Source organism: Polistes fuscatus, unplaced genomic scaffold, assembly GCF_010416935.1.
Source record: "Polistes fuscatus isolate 324 unplaced genomic scaffold, CU_Pfus_HIC Scaffold2, whole genome shotgun sequence".
NCBI classification, from domain to species: domain Eukaryota; kingdom Metazoa; phylum Arthropoda; class Insecta; order Hymenoptera; family Vespidae; genus Polistes; species Polistes fuscatus.
In genome coordinates, this window is record NW_025113096.1 from 1,939,765 (window position 1) to 1,964,664 (window position 24,900).

Consider the following 24,900-nt stretch of genomic DNA (forward strand, 5'->3'; position numbering starts at 1 on the left):
TTCAAGAGTAATACCAACTCAATTATCTTTAGCAATAAATTTTTTAAGTTTTAGTAGTTAATTTAGGTTTTGCACTATATTTAATGGTAACCCTGTTTTAGTGCAGCGCACTCTATTGTGATAAGTAACATTTTTTGTGGGTCGGTACTTCACTTTTTTCTACGTTTTCACCCATTTTATTTTTTCACTCAACTTATTATTACAGCTTCACCAAAATTGTTTATAAAAGTCAATAACAATACACCTCACATGCTCACAGATTTTCTACCGTTTTTGTGTATATTTTGACAGGTTATGTGAAATTCACTAGTATTTACGATTATTATTATTATAAGCAATGATACCACTCTCTCTCTCTTACAACTTAAATTAAATTTGGAATTTTTTATATATTGTTGTGGCATTATAAATTAACCGATGTCAAATAAGAAAGTGGAGGGGGTAAGAAGTGGCAACCCGCTGCTGTAACCTAACAGACAAATATTGACGCACGCGCAAAGGATAATGTGGACTAATCTGACCAGTAACTTAAAGCTGATAATTTGATTATGATAAATAAAAAAATATAATGCATTATATACTTACAATAGATTTTATTTTAAAAATAACATATAAGATATATATATACTTTTTTTCTGTTAATATTAATTTATAATATTAAACATCAAAAAATATATCAAGTAATGTCGCTTGTATCAACCAATAGCAGCACATTATTATTTATCGGTTTTTCATTCAGAAATTCTACTAATATAATAATTCCTGTTCTTTTCCTGCTACCGTAATATTGGATTTTTTGTGGATTTTTTTGCTTCAATAATAATTCTGTGTTTAGATTTATTTAAATATACCATGCATTTAGTTATAATACAGTGACGGATAATTGAGAATTGACAATGGCATCAGGGTTAGAAAGCTACGTAAATCGTATCCTTTTCTTTTAATGTTTTTTTTTATGTAATATTTTTATCTTCACAAAACATAGTTTTCTTTAATAATTTTACAGATACGGTTTCTATTATCACTTCAGATGGTAGAAACTTTATTGTAAGTATTTATGTTGTGTTATATTATTGTTTCATTTGGTAACAAATCAATTTACATTCAAAACTTAACACATAATAATAATAATAATTTAATGAAAAAATAAATGTTTATTTCATAAGCATTAATGAACAAATTGTTTATAAAGATTTGTTTGATTTTTAGCTGTCTCTCTATAAAAAACCAAATGTTACTTTTAATAGTATTAAAAGTAAACTTCATCACATTATTTTCCAATTTTAGGGAACATTAAAAGGTTTTGATCAAACAATTAATATTATATTGGACGAATCACATGAGAGAGTATATAGTACAACACAAGGTGTAGAACAAGTTGTTTTAGGTTTGCATATCATCAGAGGAGATAATGTGTTAGTATAATAATTATTGTACAAGTGATAATGGATTTTTTTATGCAACATCGAAGATGTATGCATTATAATATTTTTTTTTATATAAAAACTGCTAGATCAAGAATAATATAAAAATTTGTTCTTAACATTTGTATCCTTAATACTTTTGATACAACTTTTCTGTGTATTATACAATATTACTTTAAAACACCTTACAGGTCTATCCAAATATATATACTATATTTTAATTCTTATTGATTTTCAAAACAATATTAAGACTACTTTGTTTCATATTTTACACATTGTATAAAATAAATAACCACATTTTTATAACTTTCTTTTTTTAGAGCAATTGTAGGAGAATTAGATGATGAAATGGATGCACGTTTAGATTTATCAGCCATTCGAGCTGATCCATTAAGCCCTATCACGCATTGAAAGTATTCATTATATGAAATATTTCACCATAAGGGCAAATACATCTGTATTTATATAAAAAATTAACTCTAGGATGATCATACAAATGCCTATGTTTTTATAATTATATTTAATGTACTTGTATTTAAAAAAGTTTGCAGAGCAAATACACAATTATTTACATTATTAAAATAAAGCCAAAAAAATAACATCCTATATCAATAAACTGTACAAATATCTTATGATATAATAAACCACATTTTTTGATAAATGTAATTTTGCTTCATGATATACTTATAACATGATAAAAGAAAATCTAGAAATTGCAATATGAATTTGAATATGTTAAGTAATTTAACATTGTTTAAATAATGTGTATATATGTGTTTGCCTCGATACTACATATGGCTTCATATCGTGATATATTGCTTTAAATTAAATTACAATTTTTAGAATAAAATATTTTATAGACTACCAACAGTAAACTTGCACCATAAATTTAAATGTAAAGTATGATTTCTATCGGAGGTATACAAATTTGTTTTATATTAATATATGCAATCTATATTACGCGCATGATTTAATACAATTTTATGAAAATAATAAGTTTCAAAAAATTACTCAATTAATAACAAAGTTTAAATTATTAAATACCTCCTAAATTACCATACTTGCACAAAATTATTTCATATATAACAGACTTATAAAATTGACACATTATTTTTTTATAAAAGGTAACATTTTTGTATTAGGTTCATATAGGGCAATTTTATTTATATTAAAAAATCTGGAAAAGTAAGTTGGACTTCGTGCCAATTATAGTACACTATATTAAATATAAATATGTTTTGTAAGACTATGTATTATTTACTACATATTCTTTGCTTATGAACATACAAAATATGTTCAACAAAAGTCAAGAGAAATGGCGTTGTTTATGTTATAGGAAAAAGTAAGTAAATTAAGAATGGTATCTATACATATATTGTATTTAAAAAGTTTTAAAAATTTATTATGTTCATGAAAGTTTATTCAAAGAGAGCTACTTACTTCCTATAATATAACTTTATATTTAATGTTTGAACATTAGATTTATAATTGCACCAAACTCTTTGTTTATATTATAAGAAAAAGATGTAATACAATAAATGAAAACAGGAGAGAACTAAGATATTATTTTTTTTTTTTAATCTATTAGCAAAGTCTATACAAAAATTAGTCCTACAAAAGTGAGAAAATCATGTATAGAACATAATGTTTTAATAAATCAGATATTAAAATTTTAGATGGTGCATTTATAACTGACTTTTGTATAATCAAAAAGCAAAGATGGCATGTTAAATATTTTAAATGAAATATATTGTATATATGTACGCGAGTAAGTGTGTATATGTACTATATATTGGAAGACATAACAAAAATATAAATCAATTAGAGTACAATCTAATATTCTCCTATTCTGCGTATCTTAATTACTAAATGTCTTTTTGAATTAATCATAAATACATGATATATACAGATCTTCCTTAAAATTTACTTATCTGTATTATCAAAAACAATGTTTTCCAATTTTATTTGTTCCGTATTGTGTTTACTCTATATTCATTTAGTCTTAAGAGTAAAACACAAGACAGTGCAATTATCAGTACTACATATACACACTGCCAATGTGTATTCAATTTTATATACTAATTATTATTTAAAGACAATTCCTACTGTCAAACATTTGTACAGTTATTTGACACAATAAAATAATTCAAGCAAATCATATAGCTCATTGCATTATATAGCAATGTATGCCATACTCTAATAATCATATATGAGCATAATGAGAATTATCATCAGGTACTTAAGTTATGTACCTACACAATGGATGAGCTATTTTTGTATTATTTATTGCATCAATTATTGGTCACAATATTGGTTCTGTTACGATTTCTTCTCCTCACACGGCCACCACGTCTACTCTGACTTGCACCATTCCAATCAGGACCATTATCCATGACAAAATTTGAAGGATTTGGTCCATTTGGATTGAAGCCCATTAAGCTAGGATCTGCGGGGCCAGAGTTTGGGCCAAAATTATTAAAATTACTACCAGAATATGGAGGAGGTCCATCATATGTAGGAGCAACATCAGGTCCAAAACCTACACCTGGGGCAGGGCCTAAAAGTCCAGCTCCATTATTGCGTTGTGCATTGTAACGTGGATCGTAATTCATTTGGTTTTGTGACATAACTGGTCCATTCATATTCATTGTTGGTGGCATGTTTGGCATACTGGTCATACCCATTGGAGGCATATTTTGTGGACCCATAGAAGGATTCATCATAGGACCCATGGGTCCCATATTTCCAAGCATTGGGTTTTGTGACATGGCCATCATATTTTGTGATCCTGACATATTTGGTGTAACAGACATACCAGGAGGGCCAAGAGCCATACTAGGTATTTCCATAGATTGTTGCGGAGCACCTTGTATCATGGAAGCACTAACATTTTGTGAGGATTGATTAGAAGCTTCGAGCGCTTTTCTTCGCGGATCAGATCGAATTTGCGGAGGTGATTTTGGCGTGTCTGGTTTTATTGGTGGTGGAGACATAGGAGAATCAGCTATTTCAGATTTACTAACACGGAAAATTTTTCTAAGACGAGGATCGTACTTTACTTGTGGGTCATTTTTTGTAAGCTTTAAACCTGTATAATCAGGCCTTGGTATGTCAACAACATATACTTTATAAGTCAATGGAGGATGAGAATTGTAACTTGCATCTATTTCAGTGCATGGGATATGCGAAGGAGCTGGTTTGAATGGTAAACTTAACATTTGTCGCAGATCAACATCCGATTTAGTAGATGTATCTGTGAATCCTGCACCAACTACTCTAAGGTCTGTATCTCCAAATCCAGTTTGAAAACGCTGTCTGAAATCCATATCTTTTCTTCTGAGATCTTGATCTGCCCTAGTTCTAAGATCTATATCCATGTTAGTATCTACTGCTGTAATACCAGAGCTGTAAATACTTGTTTCCAACCTAAGGTGTTTCGTTTCCTTTTTAGGATCTATTCTGCTTGGACTGCTTGGTTTCTGTTCATCTCGACGTTGTCGAGGATCTCTAGACATTCGAGGATCTCTAGACATTGGAGCTACTGTTGAACTTGTACCAGGTGACGACCTAGGACTTGATGTTTCATTTTCCATTTTAGAAATTTGACTTGAAACATTAAATGTAGAATTATTAGCTACTTTAGTAACAAGATTATAATCAGTTATAGAATTATTTATATCTTGAGTAGATTTCAATTTTGAAACTAAAGATTCTTGAGTGTTTATGGTGCTATTCTGATGAGTTTGTAAAGTTTTACCATTTGTTGAACTTTGTGCCTTAAGAGATGATAACAATTTCGATACTTCTGCACTAATATCAATTTTACTTAAATCTCCAAGTTTATCTACAATAGCTGCTGGTTGAGGTATACTTGGTGTAGGAGATGCTGCTTGAAATTGTTCTTTTATATTAATATTTTGGGCCTTTTCAGACGGTTCAGATTCTTCTTTTGACGCATCTTTCGAAGAAAGCACTATAGTTAAATTACCGCCATCGTCATCGTCATCATCGTCTGAATACCAATCTTCTAAAATATGATCGGTACTACATGCATTGCTTTCATCTTCTACATTTTTAAAGCTATCTTGTGCAGCACGTTGTTGCTGCTGAATACGCAAAAATAATTCTTGAGCCTTTTTGGGTAAATGAGATGGAACTTCTTGCTCTTCTATGGAAGGTGAAGCTACACTTGAAATATTGCTTTGTTCATTCAATATCGATGATTCTATAATAAATAATTGTAATTAAAAAATCTATATATACACACGTTCTTATTAAAATTGATATAATTTATTTGCAATCTTTAAATATTAAATTTTAACAAAAATTCTATAACATTACCATACCTTTTTGTGGTTCTGCAACTTTCTCTTTATCATCATCTTCAACTGGCATTTCAATAACAAGTTCAGTTTCATCATCTTGATCACTTTCTTCATCGAGCTTGGACTTACTAAGATTTGCAACTTCATCAGCTATACTAACTACAGGTGGTGGTTTTTTTGAAGATCTTAACACCCTCAAGTCTATATCCTTTGAATTATTATCATTAGAGGATGTATTTTTTTTCTTTGCCTGTAAATTTATAATAATAAACTTATTAATACGAATGAAATATTTCCACAATAAATTGTATAACAAATTTGTCTAACGTGTATCTTACTTGTGCTAAAATTTCATCTTCTTCTACATCTTTTGTAAAATCTTCTTTATCTTTGAATTTATTTACAGTTGTTTTACTAGAATCTGCATTAGTTTCAGTGTAAAAATCCATGCTTGGGACACATGGTTGCAATATTTGATTTTGTTGCAATTGTTGCTGAGTTGCTAAACCTAAAGCAGCATTAGGCAGTTGAATACCTAGATCATTAGCTGATTGTAATAACATAATTTGTTCATATGGTACTCTATCTTCATCTGATCCCCAACGTGTTTTCTTTCCAGAAGGTTTTCTTTCCCTAACAGTGCTTTTCTGTTGATTGGATGTTTCTTCTATAATAATAATTAAAATATTAATATTTGATATATATGTTTGATTCTTTAGATCTTTAGACTTTTTTGATCCTGATCAATCATACACATGCATACCTTTTTCATCCTTGTTTTCATTTTTGTCTAAAGTACTTATTGGTGCAGGAACATTCAATTCAAATAAACTGGGAATTTTTGGATTCGTTGTATCTTGTCCTTGAGCAAATGATATAGCTGTATTACTTATCATTAACGATGCTCTTTCTCTACTCAAACGTGGAAAGTCCCCAAGAATTTCTTTTGGTGCAGTTTCAAGATGTTTTAAGAGAATTCCTTTTACCTATAATAATATTTTATTATATATAATCAAATGTTATATTGCGAGAAACTTAGTTTACGAATGTACAAGACGAGCAAAAAATGTTAATTTGATAAACGAGCAATGTTTTGTCATACAAGCAATACGAATAAACTTGTCGTCTAACAAGCGTATTTGTACTAATAAGTAAAATGTGTATTAATTTGTTTAATTTTTACTTATTATTTTGTATTTTATATCATTTTTATATCAATAAATAATTGTGAAACGAATTATCCGATTTTCCAATACATATTTCTCATGATAAAATCCGCTTTGATATACGAATGTTTTGAATTACGAGTACATTTTTGGAACGAATTAAGCTTGCAAACTGAGGTTCAACACTACACAATATTTTTATATTAAATTTTTATAAAATATACTTTTAATTTTTTTCTCTATTAATAATTCTTATTAATTACCTGCTCATTTAAAGGTTGATGCGAAAATTTACAGTTATCACCTTGATGACATTTCAAACCAGTATGGAAGAACTTACATGGAAAGTCATGGTGCATATAAAGACATTTGTCCCTTTTAGCACAACAGTCCATAAGATAAAACTTGCATAGTTCCATCTTTCTAGGAGGTAAAGCATTATGTGAAAAGGGACAATCATCTCCTCTATGACATTTTCCTTGCATATAATACAAACATATAGATTCTGGATCTTGTCCATGTTCATTAGTTTGAATTCTTCGCCCATTTCTTTCATTCCTCAATTGTCCACGCCCTTTATTTTTTCCACCACGTTCATTTTTTCCACCTCTGCGACCTGAAATATTATTATTCATAATATACAATTGCATTTATGTTTTTTGTAGCTATGCATAAATAAAAATTATTTTAATAAAAAAAGAGTACCTCCTCCTCCTCCTCTTCCATTACCACCACGTTGCTTATTCTCATTTTCTCTGTGTCGGTTTATACTGGGCCTTTCTTCATAATCAGAATTACTATCAAAATTTTCATGATCATTAGTATGTCTAGGAGAACTATTATCTTGAGAATCCTTTCTAACAGGAGAAGCGCCTCGTACAAAAACCATTTCATCGTCATCTTCATTACCATTCTCATCGTCACTTAATTTCCGTTTCTATAAATATTGTAAGAAAATTATCAATAATACTGTAAAAAAATTATCAGTAATATAGTAAATAAAAGTTAAGCCTAAAAAGAAATATTACAAGTAAAAAAAAAATAGTTCATAATGTAACCTTTTGATCTTTTGAACGATCTTCATCTCGCTCATCACGCACTCTTTTCCTACTTTTATTTCTATTAGTTTTACTCTTTGATTTTGAATCTGTATTTCTACCCCCATCTTCCTCAAGAGCTGCTCTAATAGCTTTCTCCACATCACCTGCCCAATCATCTGATGGATTTTTATACTTTGAGTATCGTTCATGTTTAGTAGTTGTTCCTTGAATAGGTTGCTTTTTGTTTTTATTAAACTTAGAATCAAAATTTTTATTCTTTGATACATCTTGTTTTGGAGGTGGCTTAGCAGGTTCAATTATTTCTGTCTGTGCACAAGTAACTGGCTCGTCATCTTCATCAGAAGGAATTTCTCCATCTTCCAAGTCATTATCATTATTACTGTAGATAAAAAAAGAATACATAATTGATAATTAGAAAATATTCAAGCAATGCATCATCAATAGTAATAGAATTTTTTTATCTGTCGATACATATAATTTATCAAATCGAATGTATATAGAATGTCAATGTCTACAGCAACAACAAATATGCTTCATAATTAATTCGAATAAATCTTACTACATTATTTTATATGAATTTATATAACAATTAATACTTGAGAAAGCTTTGGATAGTTTAATATGCATGTAATCAAAAAAGTATAAATATCTCTCTATTAGATTTTCTATATACCAACAATGTTTTAATAAAAGCCTATGAGAAAAAATCACTTTAATAGAAATTTTATACGTATAAAATAAATCTCAAATCTAAAAAATATTTATTTGTAATCTAATAAGTGTTCTAACTTATACATTAAAAACATTGATATAATAATTAACAAAATGAGATTTTCCTAAAATCTCATTATTTATGAATCATCAATAGAATAATATAATTTTATCAAAGCCATTTACACATGAAGAATAAATATATGTTGTGATATTCTATGTATTAATTAAAATACATGTATCTTATTAGGAAAATCATGTGCTTGAAGATATCATGTAAGATAATTCGAATAAATATAAATAGTTTCGGCTAATTTCTGAATAACGAAAAGTATCATCACAATTTGTATACTATAAAGTTAAAGGCATAAATGAGAAGAAATAGGTATTCTCCGATACTATCACCTTATCATAATTATTTATTAGCGATGATTTTGCATGCAAATAGCATTTCTTTAATCAAAGAAAGCATCCTCGTAAGATCGTGAAAAGTTCATTATTATTGTCAAGGACAAATTGCCAGTTAAGAAAATCGAAACTACATGAGTTAGGTAAAGAGAGGCTTTGAAAAAATTCGCAGTCGAGTCGACTATAAGCGAATGAGGTTGCCAATACTATCCAAGCTGAAAACATTAAATACGTTTGTCGGAAACGACTAATGGCATTTAACACGATAAAAACGATCAATGACTTTTATCTAAAAGAAACGCTTTCTCTCTTTCCTTATACTCGTATTTCTCACTCCCTGCACAGACTAAATAACGTATTCAAATAAATAATAATAAGCGATCGAAATTTCGTTTAAGAAAAATTAATTAACACAAAAGAGTTCGAAGAAAAATAATTGAGAAAAATCAAATTCTTCGAATAAATCCGTCGTCTTTTCGTAGCACAAATGACGACGCACACAAAAATAAATATACGTATATTCGTAAAAGTGCGCGCGAGCGCACGCTTAATAATAACGTATTTAAATACGTCGTATAATCCAAAAACGTATTATTAAACCTTGTTACTACGAAGTCACGTTATCAATACTCCGTTGTATTTCTCTCTCTATCTCTCTCTCTCTCTCTCTCTATGTCCTTCTTCGTTTATCTTGAAAAACAAACAAAATCAAAAAGATAATAAAAAAAAATCCAAAATAATCGATTCAGTTACCTCACCGCAACTAAGTCTCTTTTAACATCATCATATAAACATTCATAATCATCGTCATGATTTTTTATCATCATCATGATCTTTCCTTCATAACTCTATAAGCATAAGATACATCATTTGTAACATCACATTTTTTATGAAGCATTATTGTCATCGTTGCAGCATCGCTGATAACGTTTAAAAAGTCAATGTCATCGGCATCCGTCCAAAAGTTTCTTCGGACACACAGCGATGTGTTCATGGCGTTGTGTCGTTTTTCACACGACGCGCGCGCTTATTTATATGTATATACTTTTTTTTAAAAGCAAAGCGCACATACGATACGTTTCTGCGTTTATTTGTGTGTTATGTGTGTATGTTGTATGTGATTGACATGACGCAATACACGCGCGTATTCGTCCGTATACGTGATATTTAGTTTAAGATTGTGTGTCGTAATATATATACATGTACGTGCAAGTGGTAGAACATATAAATTCGATATCAACAAGACCGAAAAAGAAAAAGAAGAAAAGCATAGAGACTCTGTCCTCTCTCTCTTTCTCTCTCTGTTTTTTTACTCTCGTCAAACAATAATATCGAGTTTTACCAGATACAAGTTTTAACTCGTTTGAATTTAGCATTGAAAATTCTCTCGCGATTGGCAGAGAGCAGAGAAAAGGTATTATTTCGTTATTTTGCGTAATTCATATTTCCTAGGGCGCGAGTTGAAATTTAAAAAAAAAAAAAAGAAAAAGAAAAAGAGCGTTACGCGAAGCGCGCTATTTGCACATATTTCATAAAGAGTAACATATATCTATATCACATGATATAGAAACACATGTATATACATGTATACGCGATGATATTTTACAACACATGGATACGTCGTAGGCTCGAGAAAGCAATATCATACCTCATTTTTGTGCTACATAAAAGTCTCTTTTTCCTAACTTTTAGTCGTAATCTTTCTTTCACTCCTGGATTTAAACAAGAACAAAAATTCTCGTGTTGCAACCTTCTGTCCGTCTTCGCTAGAAAATAAAGCGGACGATACAGGAAGAATTCTTAAGGCTTTTTCAAAAGAAATAAATTCGCATGTATCTGCTGCTGAATGAAGGGGATGACTAAAAGGATCCCCCCGATCATTCACGGGAAAGAAGCATCGCACTAAACGCGCCTACGTGACATGTAAGGAAACGCTGCTTGGCGAGTAGTATATGTACGTCTCAGTAGCGACGAATCCGCGTTCACGATAAAGACGACCTTGACCCCCTCCCGCCCCTTTGTAACCGCCCACCCTTTACGAAAGTTAACGCCTTTGTACGCTTTTATGAATAATTCCAAGAAAAAAAAAATCGTTTTTCATAGCGCAGCAGACATTGAACGCCATGTTGCATTTCTTTGTCGAAAATTGACGCATCGACGAGAGAAACATATATATCCTATCTCCAAGTAACGTCCTAATTAAAAAAAAAAAAAAATAGATCAACGAATGATGTCTCTTCTTTCCTCTTTTTCTTCATCTACCCTTTCTCTTTCTCTCTGCCTTGACTCTTTTTCCTTTTCACATCTTTCGGATGAGAACAAATATTGACTAAAACGAATTCGCGAGAGGACGAAGCCTCGATGTGTACATTTACGAATATATATGTTGTATGCATGTGTGGGTGTATGTATATATGTATGTATAATGTGTATGCTATGTATGTGCTCGCAGGGAAGAAGACGATATATGTATATATAAACGTCACGTATATGCGTTCGATTAAGTATGTAGTGTAAGAGCAGCGAATAGTAATACAGTAGAGTAGAGTAGAATAGTAGTAGTAGTAGTAGTAGTGGTGGTAGTAGTAGTAGTAATAATAAAAGTAATAGTAGTAGTAGTAATACTAATATAGTAGTAGTAGCAGTAGTGGTAATGTATATAGTAGCGATAGCGACAGTCCGTGTAAAAATTACGTCTGTTTCGTCATTGAATAAAAAATGTGGAGGCAAACCTTTGGATTAGAGTCTCGGCCACGGAAACACTCTCTAATGCCATTGTTTTGTCCCGATCGATCGTGTTTTGTACCATACGATATACCACTGTGGCCCGAAGTTGATCATTCGATCGATAAGCGCGACCACACACGACGGATCTTTGTTCGTGGATTCGCGTGCCTGTGTATGATCATTTGAGACTTTGAAAATAACTTAATAATGAGCAAACAAACTCAAAGGAAGTCCCGATTGTCCGTTTCTATCTTTCTCTATCTCGCTTTCTCTCTTTATCCCTCTCTCTTTCTCTAGTTCTCTCTCTCTCTCTCTCTCTCTCTTTCTCTATCCGTGCCTCTATCTCCCTCTATGCTGTCAGTCTCTATTCATGCGAGCGCGAGCATATTCCCACGAACAAAAATATTGTAAATTTTTGGAATAAAAAAAAAAAAGAAAAGAAATTCTTAGCCTCTTTCCCAGCCCGAATTTATAAGTCTGCTTTTAGAACGGGCCTCGTTTCACCAGACGCTTCTTTATCTCTTCTCTCTCTCTTTCACACAGAGAGAAAGATAAACCTTACTGACTATACATATAGATATAGATATCTTCCTAGAATTCTTTCGTATTGATATCGCACTTAAATTTGATAAGACATTTTCACTATATCTCTCTGTCTCTCTATTTTTTAATCTATTTTATTAACTAACTAGAAAAGAAAATGGCGCGATACTTATCATGCCACGTCATTCCTGTTTACGTGGCACATGGAACGACCATTGTTCCTATCGGATTTTCCCGTTATGTACCTCTGTTACGCGTAACAAAATTTGACGAATTTTGGTGGGATGCGATAGTATATAGTGAGAGACGGTTAATCGTAAATAAAAACGAAAAACTAATATGAATAAAGTAATTATTTGAACGCGTTTAAGATAAATCTATGAGAATAAAATGTATAATTCGGACAAAGGCCACGGAAAGCTTCCACTTCGCATCCCGACGTGATCAAATTTGTCGTCCTCCGTTCTTCTCTCCGTGACGTGGAGAGGGGGGGCCAGAAAAGGGATAGCATCTATAGATGCTCCCTTCCTGAAAAAACGACCGCAAGAGGGCGAGGCGTTCAATGATTCTACGTATTTCTATATATATTATATATAATATTAAGTCCGATGTATTTTCGTTATTCTTTTAACGCGTCGATTGTTATCAAAGCAAAAATTGAAACCTTTTTTAATTCTAATCGATTCACGGATTCGCGCGATTATCGTTTTATGAATTTCTTCGTCGGTGTAGTCGGTAACAACGACGCGACAATGACGTTACGCGTTTTTTTTTTAAGAAAATCTAATTAATTGTTCTCTCTTTAAGTCTCTCTTTAAATCTCTCTTTCTTCTCTTTCTCACTCTCTTTTTATGTTGATAAGAGAGGAGATAATGAACGTTTGTATGAACGAGACTAGCGGCCGTAGACAGGCAGACAGGCAGGCGGGCGAGCGGGCAGGCAGACAGGCAGACAGGCAGGCGAAGAGTACGATTATCTTTCGGACAAAGCGTTACTACTAATTGTCAGCAAAGATAGTATAAAAATGTAGCAATTGTGAGTACAATGAGCGAAAACTTCAAATATCAAACTAAACATGGCCACATCTGGAACTATTCTGAGCGGGCGGTTGCACGAAACCTGGGAAAGCGGTCGAGCAAGCGGGAGCAGGTCAGGGGTGGGGAGTCTAGCTACTTTCGCTCCCACCAATCGTAGGACGCACGTATAGATCACGTGCTTCTCTACCCTTTATTTGGCCTTCCCCCTAACCTACGCCCCATTACTCTCTTCCCACTCCTTCCGTTCTCACTGACGCTCTTTCTTTACGTTCTCCTCTTCTCTTCTCCTGCCGCCATGTTTCCATCACCGCCCGTTCCGTTAGTACGCGTCATTCTGTGCAAAAGAAATTCCTGAAGTTGCCGAGATCGTTCCCTCGTCTCTTCCAACGGAATGGCGGGCTTAATAGTATCTACTACCTGTTCTGAAAACATTTAACCTGAAAATTGCTACTTTCGAGCAACGATCGTCACGGTTATCGAATATTGCATAAACAGAAAAGCGCGCTTTGTTTCGAAATACAGACAATGAACATTCTTTTGTTTTTAATTATCGGTTACAATTGTATTACTCTCATTTAAACTAAATCTATATATGTATTGATTATTCATCATTTATACGTATTAACAGAATATAAATTTGAAATAGAAAATGATAAAAGTTATTCATTGAATTAATAATTTTATCTTAATAAGAGGGAAATATATATAAATAGCATAGAATATAAACAATATATTTTTCTCTTATTTTGTATAACGTAGTTATATTTTATAATACTGTACAATAGTTTGTGACTTGCGTTATAAAATTATATAAAAACAGTTGATTATTAAATATAATTTTAAATAATCTTAACACGTTACTCTTTTACCTGTTCATGTGAACGATGATGGAAAACAAATGAAATACCACTAGACCAACATTGTCGTAATGGAATGTCTGGTAAATGTCTAGGATTTTGACTGTGTCGCCAGTCTGATAAATCAGAATTACAATCTGATTGTTCTGGTGGACCTTTTACTTCTATTCCATTAACACATCTTGTACATTTAAACCTATAAAATATAGCAAAAGAAATACAGTATTCTAGACAACTTTATGATCAATTTTAAAACATTTTTTAAAACTTACTTCGAATGTGTATCTGAAACTGTATTTTCTTCTAATTTAAATAAGTCACGAAGATCGTTCAAAGTGAAATGTCTCGCAACATCATCTTCTTGATCAACCACCGTTGAACTCAATGCTTTTTTATGCGCTTGCCTTTGAAAGATTTTCTCCTCTATTGTGCCAGTCTATAATAAATATAATTAGATATTAACATTTTGTAAGTAAAAAAAATTATGATTATTGCATTGCTTACACAAAGAAAACGATAAACAAAACATGGTTTTTTTTGACCGTCTCTCCAGACTCTAGCCATAGCTTGATCATCATTCGCAGGATTCCAATCTGGATCAAACATTACAAGACGATTTGCTCCAATAAGATTTAGACCACATCCACCAGCTTTAGAACTTAGCATAAATATAAAATCATCACTGTTTGGATCGTTGAAACTATCTACTATTTTTGATCTCTTTTTAATTGACATGCTACCATCTAATCTCACATATTTGTAACAACGCTTATGAGATAATTTTTCGAATAGATCAAGTGTCTGTGTATAATTAGATACAAGAACTATTTTGTCACGTGTTGTAGATTTAATGGAAGCTAAGAGACAATCTAGTACCATAAATTTTCCTGATAATTCAGGTAAAATTTCCCTACAATAAAAAAAGTTTACATAGAATATATTGTATAATTTATAACATAGAATGTATTAGTTAAACGAATATACTTTGTATTGTAATTTGATGGCAATAATTTCGAAGCATTTTCGAATCCGTCTGATTTCTCCATTATTTTATCGTATACTAAATCAGGATGACAACATAATTTTTTTAATAATGTAATTGCAGACAGTGCAGAAAGAGTTCTTCCACCTTTTTTAGAAGATTCAGAGTTGTTTTCTAAAAGCCAAATTTTTAAGAGTATGGCAATAAATATAGTTTGATTTTATTATGAAATAAAAATCTACCATAAGAGAAAAATGAAATGTGATACCTTCCATAGACTTTTTTATACTATCGCTTTGTATAAAATTTTTATAAAGATCAGTTTGCAATTTTCCCATTTTTATACAAACTACTAGCTCATGTTTTAATGGTAAATACTTTGAAAGTAAAGCACTAGTACGTCTAATAAGACACTTGTTAACAATAGTCACTAACTCTGTCAATCGTTCTTGAGCTAATTTACGTTCATTATCTGTTGCTGCAGCATCTTGCCCACGAAGTATTGGTATTTCAAATTTTCGTCTAAACTCCTAAAGTTTGAATTACTTAGTGAATAACGTAACACATTATTTCGTTATTAAATTATATAATTAAACTTACCTGTGCTGTTCCTAAAAGTCCTTGATTTACAAAATGAACGAGAGAAAAATATTCCAAGAGATCATTTTGTATAGGTGTTCCACTAAGTAATACTCTTCTTTTAGCTTTTAGGCCCATAAGAGCTTGATATGTTTGATTTTCTGAATTTTTCAAACGATGCCCTTCATCGCATAATACAAGGCCAACTTCATCTTGATGTAAAACATGTGCATGTAATCTAAATGTTTCATAACTAATAATTAAAATTGGATTAGCACATCTTCGTCCATAAGTTTTCATAAAACCCTTAAGCTTGGTATCAATATCAGTTTTACTTCCACCATCTATTGCTAATGGGCGAACTCTGTTGTTAAGCCATTTAAAAATTTCATTGTACCAATTTTTAACTAAGGAACTTGGCGCAACGATAATTGCTTTTTCTATCAGTGGTTTACATTCTGGACCTTAAAAATAATTACACGAATAAATATTTTTATACTTTTCATAAGGGAAATAAAAAAAATAATGTATTGTTACCTTGTTTTAATAATGTCCATAAAAGAGTAATACATTGTAAAGTTTTGCCAAGACCCATTTCATCTGCCATGATGCATCCATATGCATTTTCAATGCGTTTTCCTGTTACACATTCATACATGAATTTTACTCCCTCACGTTGATGTGGTCTTAGAATATTGCATAGTAAGGGATCAACAACTACATGTACAAGTTGTTTGGACCTAAAAAACATAAAATATTGTATATAACTGACAAATAATTTATATTTTTCCATTAATGTATTTGTCCTATGACTACTAACGGATCTAGTTTTATCCTTTCGTGTTCTGATAATTCAGGAGGTACGTAAACTACTAATGCATTAGCTTCATTGGGGTCATGTAAAGCGATTCTTGGACCAGATAAACGTATACCAAGTGTACGTCCAGATAAATGGTATCCAGGGATTGGTATTTTAAATGGTTTACTTAATAATTTTCTGACTCTTTCTTCCTGTGAATTTATCAAATATTATAATAATATTTCTATAAAATTTTATATCAATGAGATAATAGCTACAACTTACATGTTCGGATATTACACCTTGTGTGGCTGAAATATCTTTATCAGAAAGTGTCGCAGCTTTATGCTCAGGAATGCTTATATTTTTGGTATTATTTCTACATACTTTTTTGGAACGTTGTATTATGGGTTGTGTTGGTTTCACTAACTCCACAGTATTAGATACATCCAAAAGCAAAGGACGTTTACCTCTTTGGCTTGGAGCCGAGGAACGAATCTTAAATAAAACAAAAATATAATGATATTAATACGTACCAATTTTATTATTTATTATGATATAATAAATAATCCTAAATTTGTCATAAGAAGTAAACTTTTTCAATAACAGAAAGTAATTTAACAAATACATCATTCTTTCACGATAGAATTTAAACAAATAATGAATAATTAAAATCGTACCATGTTAATTATAAAGCAACTAATTATATACGAATTTTAGTCAAAAGTAAATCAGCATAAAAAAAGAAAACATTTTCTGCGTGATGTTTAACCTCATCTAAACATATTCAAATTTATAACTAAGAAAACAGTAGTAGAATCTTAAAGAAATAAGGTTCCTAGAAGTGAAATGAAATGCAACATAGAAATTAATTCATATATAGGATTATAATATTTGATATAGTACATTTTATAAACCTACGTATTTAAACAAGAATTACAAGGAATATTAATTAAAACATTTTAGCTTTTTTATATTTTCTTCATGATAATGTATTTGGTGGTAAGATTGTAAACAAGGATAGAAAATGGTAGAAGTGATAAATACCGCCAAATTCAAATAGCTTAATCTTTTGAGCTTTCTTTTTAAACTGGAATGTTTTGCAGTACAGGACAGAAAACATTATTAGCTAAAGTAGTGTTATTGTAATACAATCTAGAAGTCGTTCTTAACCAAGAAATAAATTAACATTATAGTCTAAAAATAATTTTGTATAATAACTAAAAAACATAATCAATGTATTATACTGTCACATATGAGATGCATATTTATTTGGTTTCTTTATTAATTTATTAATAGTACTCATATTTATTTGTGTAAAAAGTTTAACAACATTCTTTCTAAGTACTAGATTTTTTGACAATAACATAAAATAATATTTCAACATTTTCTTATCTTAGACTGACAGAAACGTATAACACATTGTTTTCCAAAAAGAAAAATAAATATTTTGAAGTATTAAATTACAAATTTGTGTGATGTTTTAAGGATTTAATGAAAGAAACTTGGTAATAAACTAAGAGATAAGCTTTCTAGAATTATAGGTTAGATAGAAATATAAAATAAATAAGTACATTGTAGAGTCCATTAATTTCTGTTACTAATTACTAATCGTAATTATACGATAATAAATGATACGAATCTGTCAATCTGTGTGTACCTAGATTTCAGAATTAATTATTCAATAAATAGATAATATATCAATCATAATTTACCTATCCAACATTTGACAGCTACAAAAATATATAATTCCGATATAGACTATAATTGGAAAAAAAAATTTAAGCGCCGAAACATCGAGAGTAGAAAACAAAAAAGAAACAAAAAAAATTTAAATATTGCACTACATTCGTAATAATCATAAGAATAAATAGGTTTACATTGTTTTAACAATGAATGTGATCAAAATATATTACGATTTTCAGAGTGCTTATACTATAAAGTCATTTGTATTTATGGTTGGTTCCTAGTTCTCAGACATAAACTTTTGTTGCATTTTTTATATACTTTCTTTTATACTTTACATTAGTTTTAACTTTCTCAAGTGGCTGTGTAAAGTATAAAAGTAAGTTGAACAAGAGTTTAATTATTATCATTGTAATATTTATAATTAATATTAATCTTATTTTCTCATTATTATATTATTATTATTATTATTATTATTATTATTATTATATTATTGTTATTATTAACGATTTGAACTAAACAATCACGCATTGAATTTAATTACTGTTGCTTAGACAGCCACTTTCTGTACTGTAGCCTTTGTTTCACTGTACATATATCTTAGTATTAAAATCTAATTAATCTAATAAGTAAAGATCACAAGTATTTATCTCCAACAGTTCAAGATTGAATCTAAGGCAGACCACAGAATTTTATTATGCAATGGATTCAGATGAGACTGTATAAAAATTGACCTTTAGCAAGAGACGTAGTGTAATTGCGATAGACACTTTTTCTGATACAATACTGTTTGATTTATAAACACGACTTTTAACTATTGTAGATATTTATGTAAAACAGTGATTTTAATACGAGATATATATTTAACGAATCTGTCATTAAAAGTAGAATTTACTCGAATCACCAAGACTCTGGCTAAAGGTTAATATAAAAATGGCATTTTTACCATAGAGAACTGTTTTATATATAATCCACTGTTGAATGTAACTTGCGTTTTTAATGAACTATTATCTTTTTGTAGACTGAGTGTAAAAATATATTAAATTCTGAATTTTATATAATTAGCCAATTATAAAAAGCATATAAATTTGATGCAAATTAAAGTGCTTAAAATACATGATTTACTTGCATTTAAAAATGTAATGTTACTTGTATGTTATTAATAACATCACAATTATCGAAAGAAATTTTTGTGGTCAAGTCCTTAATAACACCAATTTATATGTGATAACTTTAGGAATCCTTTTAGTCTTATTACAGTTATGCAGAGAGAAGACATTCGACAAAATATTGATAATATACTCATAGTATATTGTTACATGTTCAAAATGCTATCACCTGAGCTGGATTCGCACAATCGCCTATTGTCATTCTATGCATTGCCATTTCTGTTATACCGTGATAATGAACAAAAGCAGCAGCAATTACTAATACGTGGAAGATTTGATGACTCTGAAACTAAAAACCATAATATTTTTTAGCTTTTTAAGTTTACACAGATCGAGTTTATAAATAAATAACTAAATATATGGAAGAAAGAAAATGAATATCAAAGAATCATAAAATAAAATAAATAATATAATAAATGTTTTAACATTTACCCAAATATCAAATTTTCCAGGGAAAAATCGTTCAGGTACTCTTAATGCATAAAACAGTGCACCCAAAATATACAGACTTCCCATTAGTATCAACCAGCCAAGTGATGCTTGACTAATTGCTTTGAACCAGCCTTCTGTTATAGCATAATGAACAGCAGGTATTACCTACGAAATATTTTAAGTTACAAAATAACAATAATTTATTATGTGATAAACACTTTATATTATCATTTTCTTATTTTATATTATATATGGGAATACATACATATAACCATACAGATAGTACTTACCCCACTAAGGCCAAAACCCATAAAAATGCCAGCTCTAAGAGGCCTATAATTGGGTTCACCAAATCTTTCCCACAATGATACTACAATACTTGTTATACCAAGCACAACCACCACGGATAAATAAATAAGTTTAGGTTGGTAGTCACAGTAGAAACCGTAATAAAGCCATGGTACAAAACTACCCATGATGAGCATAGCTATTCCACAATAATCTAATTTGGAAAATAATTTCCCTACACATTCGCTGTGGCAGTGAACTGTATGAAAGGCAAATGACAATCCTAAACAAATGATAGCACCTGCAAAGAAGGTACCGAATACTAATTTTTCCTCCAATTGGATTTCTATTGGAGGTTGCGTTAGGAAAAAGATAGCTATGCCAATAAATGCCACACAACCTACAAAAAAATAAGTATTATGAATATATATAATAATAGAGGATTCATTTCTTATTAAATTATTTCCCAATACAAATATAGAATATTTTCCTGAAATATTTTAATTTACCAAGTAAATGTGTCCAGATGTTGCCAGTTTCTGTATGAATACGAAAAATACTTCTGAAGCAAGCATAAAATGATGGTAACGGTGGTCTATGACCAGCATGTAAGAAATCGTTATCTTGCAACCACCGAGGTAAATTTCTAAAATGACATTGCTTCCAAGATGCTTCCCAGACCTATAATATGCTATTATTAGTTACAAACTAATTTATAAAAACTAAATTTATATCGCTCTGTAAAAATTAAGATTAATAGAAATTTATTTAATATTTGAATACTTTACCTTACGAACAAATTCCTCAGCTTGTTCAGCAGCATTATGAGCCAAGGCACCAAGATCAATTTCATCACTTAATACTCCTGCTTTTAATACTTCTGTCATCTAGAATTAAAAATGATTATTGTAATATAAGAAAGACATAAATATTTTATTAGTACAGTACCTCACAATCCAAAAGATGATCATCTTCAGGAGTAGACGGAAGGGGACATCCAACCCCATCCTCTTCTTCTGCCAAACAGCTGGCATCATCGTCTTCTAATAATTCTTTAACTTCATGCAGACCTGGAATTTCACTGTTTAGCAATATACGGTCGCTCCATGGTATTCTATGACGAAGTCCTAAGTCTCCTGATGTATTAGGATTATTATCTTTGTCTTCGATAATATCATTCTCGTATTGCGACATATTTTAGAAATTTTATGTCCAATTCTTAACCTACAAGATAATATAACCATTTATGTACCCAATATTTATTTTCCTTTTTTTTCATAAAACAATCATTTCTATATTTTCATATTAATACAAAAAAATTGACTACCACTGATTTTGAAATATAACGAATTTAATATTGTTAATATAACATTTAGAAATTTATCGACGTTTAATATAATTAATCGAGAGCGAACGTAATATGTAAGATGTTCAATATTAAATTGACAACAATGCAGTTGTATTCTTGTCACAGCTGATAAAATCGTAATTATTAAATAACATAGTATTTTAGAAATATTGAATATTCATTTTAATTGTCACTTTTATACTACGTAGAGGTTACAACTTCTTACATAAGATGGTATAGTAATTATATATTTTTAAAGAATTAAACGGTATATGCTTTAACCTTGTTATTTTTGAGCTTATCACTACTACGAAACTGTTTTACTGAGTATGTATAATTTCCATGTATTCGATGAAACGTAATTAAATTTCGTTTTATTGAGCAAGAATTTACCTAAATATACTTATATATGTATCAATAAATCAAATCTATGCAGATTACATAAAACATAGACCAAAAAAATGTTCAGATCAAATAAATATGTATATATATATATATATGTATGTATGTATATATATATATACGTAATACAACATATATTACCTTAATAGGTATTAATATTGTTAAAATTAATTTGCGTTGTACCTGTTGCGTGGTAAATATTTTCCCAGTTTATTACATTTGAGTATTATAATATCAGTAAGGAATTCTAAAAAGATGTCAGCAAGTTGAACACACCAACTACGAAGTTTTTGTGTCAACGGAATTAGCAACTCTGCCTGTTACTACCGACAGAATCCGAAGACGTCAGATTACATATAATATACCACGTGCATCAAAGTATATATATACATATTACACACACACGCACGCGCGCGCGCGCGCGTACGCAATACATAAATTATATATATATCTATATAAGTAATATAATTGGTGTGTGCATTACTGTTGGAAACTTCTAGAGAAATACTTATTTCATTATAAAAACCATTTAATAATTTTTTGTGGTCGAAGTCCAAAATTTTGTCATTAACGTAATTTAACCGTTATCTTTTGAAGATAAACTTTATGTACTATGCAAAACAAAAGAATTAAATACGGCGGAATTTTAAATGTTTTCTACGGAGTAAATAAAATGAAAATTGAATATTGCGTAACTAATCTAATACATTATACACATTCAAAAGTCAAAATTATTAAAGACAATTATCAAATAATATATATTAACATGTAATAAATGAATATTTTTTTTTATTAATATTGCGAAATATTTTGAAGTAAAATTAATTTGACGAAATGTATGTAGTAAATATTGTGACTTAAGGCTTACGTTTTCCACACAAACGATGTGTGATCGAATATAATTTCTATTAACAGGACACTCCATATAAGATCTAATAAGGAATATTAAACAACGAAATGTGACGTAATGACTTCCATAAACAATATATTGGAAATGATAAAGAATTAAATGTTTCTCTTTAATGCGCGTTGTTTAATATCTTTGAAAACTGCCCTTAATGTTTTGTCCTCAGAAACGTATTCTGATTGGTCGTAGAAAAAATATGTTGAATAATTTTCTTCACTTAGGTTGATAATTTCTGTAAGTAATGTGCAACTTCTACAAATGACTTAAAGATGTATACTTATGCTACTTTTAATATATAGATAGGAGTATTTTTTAATTTTATATATGTCAAAATCTATTGTATATTTGAAGTGAGTTTAATACTCCTTCAATGTTTTTTATTTGTCTTTAACTATGATTGAATTGGAATGATTGACAATACGTTATTTAAGTGAATCATTTCTATTTATTACAGTATAAATAGATACAGAAAATGTTACTATTTATTAATAATTCTTATCAGATGTATGTTTGCAATTTATTGATAAAACAGTTCTTTTAAAATGTTTTTTATAGCAGATTATAATACATTTCTCAATTATGTGATATTTGTTTCTATTAAGTATTATATTTTATTATATAATATTTTTTTTGATACTTTCTGTTATTATGAATTAATAAATTAATTTAAAAGGACTAATTTAGATGTCAAGTCATATACTTTTTCATAATTAGAAGTATGATGCATTTTCTGTAAAGATGGATATAGAAATTTTATCAAGATATACTTACATAGCATCAGTCGTTGCTATTTATTGGTAAGTAATGGTTTTATATATAATATAGTTCTTGTTTTAATGAAATAATAAAAAAATATTAAATTATTTTTTAGGATTGTATCAATTTTGACAGTCTTTGTAAATAAGGCACTGCTGTCTAGTAAAACTGTAAATTTGGATGCACCATTATTTGTGACATGGTTCCAATGTATTGTAAGCGTTGTTATATGTGTAACTCTTAGTAATTTATCTATATTGTTTCCAAAATATCTTAAATTTCCCAATGGCAATCCGTTTAAAAAAGAGACGATTAAAAAGGTACTATTTTTAAATCTATTGTCTTAATTCTATTATTAGAATTTAACAGATATTATTCTTATTTTATAGATATTGCCATTGTCCATACTTTTTACTGCAATGATAGCTTCAAATAACTTATGTTTGAAATACGTTGGAGTTGCATTTTATTATGTGGGCAGATCATTGACTACCGTGTTTAATGTTATCTTTACTTATATAATTCTTGGTAAGAATTGTGTCTATATAAATACTAAAAATATACTTAAAAAATACTAAACAAATTTTGCTTTACATTAACAGGACAAAAAACTTCAATGAAGAGTATTTTATGCTGTACTATGATTGTCGCTGGATTTTGGCTTGGCGTTGATCAAGAAAATGTTGCAGGTTCTTTGTCTGTTTTAGGAACAATATTAGGTGTAGTTGGATCATTAACACTCTCTTTATATTCGATTCATACAAAACATGTTCTTCCTGCAGTAAATCAAAATATTTGGTTACTTTCTTATTATAATAATTTATACAGTATTTTCCTTTTTATACCCTTAATGTTATTTAATGGCGAACATTGGGAAGTTTACAATTACGACAAACTTGGAGAACCTTTTTTTTGGAGTGCAATGGTCATAGGTGGTATTTGTGGTTTTGCAATTGGTTATGTTACAGCTCTTCAGATAAAAGTAACATCTCCTTTAACGCATAATGTCAGTGGTACTGCAAAAGCTTGTGCACAAACTATTTTAGCAACATATTGGTTTAACGAACACAAGTCATTTTTGTGGTGGACTAGCAATGTTATTGTTTTAAGTAGTAGTGCAGCTTATGCTAGATTTAGACAACTTGATTTAAATGCTGAGTACAAAGCAGAAAGATTGCTATTAAAAGTATAATATTATAGATTATATAGTAGGATACGATTAAAGAGAGAAAGTTCCTACTTTATTTTCATTTAGTATAATTTATTTAACAGTTAAACTATGAATAATTTTTT

General features: G+C 29.9%; 5 protein-coding genes across 11 annotated transcripts; 2 read left to right on the forward strand and 3 right to left on the reverse strand.

Annotated features, from left to right (window-relative positions):
* The first annotated feature begins 355 nt into the window (after positions 1 to 355).
* Positions 356 to 3,579, forward strand: LOC122516695 (U6 snRNA-associated Sm-like protein LSm8). Of its 2 annotated transcripts, none has more exons than XM_043634715.1 (4): positions 356 to 927; positions 1,007 to 1,047; positions 1,288 to 1,415; positions 1,745 to 3,579. In XM_043634715.1, the coding sequence occupies exons 1-4, from the start codon at positions 897 to 899 to the stop codon at positions 1,833 to 1,835; spliced, it is 291 nt and encodes a 96-aa protein (XP_043490650.1). In that variant the 5' UTR covers positions 356 to 896; the 3' UTR covers positions 1,836 to 3,579. The 2 variants fall into 2 exon arrangements, with proteins under 2 accessions (XP_043490650.1, XP_043490649.1); XM_043634714.1 differs by having other exon boundaries at positions 882 to 927; positions 986 to 1,047.
* A 109-nt stretch (positions 3,580 to 3,688) lies between these two features.
* On the reverse strand, positions 3,689 to 13,766 carry LOC122516693 (protein suppressor of sable). 2 transcript variants are annotated; one of them, XM_043634710.1, is made up of 9 exons: positions 13,409 to 13,766; positions 10,744 to 10,861; positions 7,974 to 8,355; positions 7,621 to 7,852; positions 7,179 to 7,531; positions 6,513 to 6,735; positions 6,088 to 6,416; positions 5,771 to 5,999; positions 3,689 to 5,649 (listed from the first exon to the last, which is right to left on the reverse strand). In XM_043634710.1, the coding sequence occupies exons 1-9, from the start codon at positions 13,440 to 13,442 to the stop codon at positions 3,716 to 3,718; spliced, it is 3,834 nt and encodes a 1,277-aa protein (XP_043490645.1). In that variant the 5' UTR covers positions 13,443 to 13,766; the 3' UTR covers positions 3,689 to 3,715. The 2 variants fall into 2 exon arrangements, with proteins under 2 accessions (XP_043490645.1, XP_043490646.1); XM_043634711.1 differs by lacking the exon at positions 10,744 to 10,861 and having other exon boundaries at positions 11,828 to 13,764.
* Positions 13,767 to 14,124: 358 nt separating this feature from the next.
* Positions 14,125 to 18,773, reverse strand: LOC122516696 (DNA repair and recombination protein RAD54-like). The gene is made up of 10 exons (XM_043634716.1): positions 17,300 to 18,773; positions 16,905 to 17,117; positions 16,641 to 16,831; positions 16,358 to 16,560; positions 15,842 to 16,284; positions 15,510 to 15,771; positions 15,244 to 15,415; positions 14,764 to 15,169; positions 14,532 to 14,695; positions 14,125 to 14,455 (listed from the first exon to the last, which is right to left on the reverse strand). The coding sequence occupies exons 1-10, from the start codon at positions 17,300 to 17,302 to the stop codon at positions 14,260 to 14,262; spliced, it is 2,253 nt and encodes a 750-aa protein (XP_043490651.1). The 5' UTR covers positions 17,303 to 18,773; the 3' UTR covers positions 14,125 to 14,259.
* Positions 18,774 to 19,595: 822 nt separating this feature from the next.
* LOC122516697 (adiponectin receptor protein) lies at positions 19,596 to 22,912 on the reverse strand. Of its 4 annotated transcripts, none has more exons than XM_043634718.1 (7): positions 22,813 to 22,912; positions 21,143 to 21,418; positions 20,983 to 21,081; positions 20,704 to 20,875; positions 20,197 to 20,594; positions 19,907 to 20,071; positions 19,596 to 19,763 (listed from the first exon to the last, which is right to left on the reverse strand). In XM_043634718.1, exons 2-7 carry the CDS (start codon positions 21,386 to 21,388, stop codon positions 19,629 to 19,631), a joined length of 1,215 nt encoding a protein of 404 aa, XP_043490653.1. In that variant the 5' UTR covers positions 21,389 to 21,418; positions 22,813 to 22,912; the 3' UTR covers positions 19,596 to 19,628. The 4 variants fall into 4 exon arrangements, with proteins under 4 accessions (XP_043490653.1, XP_043490652.1, XP_043490654.1 ...); XM_043634717.1 differs by lacking the exon at positions 22,813 to 22,912 and adding an exon at positions 22,128 to 22,533; XM_043634719.1 differs by lacking the exon at positions 22,813 to 22,912 and adding an exon at positions 22,086 to 22,533.
* LOC122516698 (GDP-fucose transporter 1) lies at positions 22,794 to 24,862 on the forward strand. Of its 2 annotated transcripts, XM_043634722.1 has the most exons (5): positions 22,794 to 23,085; positions 23,536 to 23,648; positions 23,723 to 23,927; positions 23,997 to 24,135; positions 24,210 to 24,862. In XM_043634722.1, the coding sequence occupies exons 2-5, from the start codon at positions 23,590 to 23,592 to the stop codon at positions 24,797 to 24,799; spliced, it is 993 nt and encodes a 330-aa protein (XP_043490657.1). In that variant the 5' UTR covers positions 22,794 to 23,085; positions 23,536 to 23,589; the 3' UTR covers positions 24,800 to 24,862. The 2 variants fall into 2 exon arrangements, with proteins under 2 accessions (XP_043490657.1, XP_043490656.1); XM_043634721.1 differs by lacking the exon at positions 22,794 to 23,085 and having other exon boundaries at positions 23,460 to 23,648.
* The last annotated feature ends 38 nt before the right edge of the window (positions 24,863 to 24,900 follow it).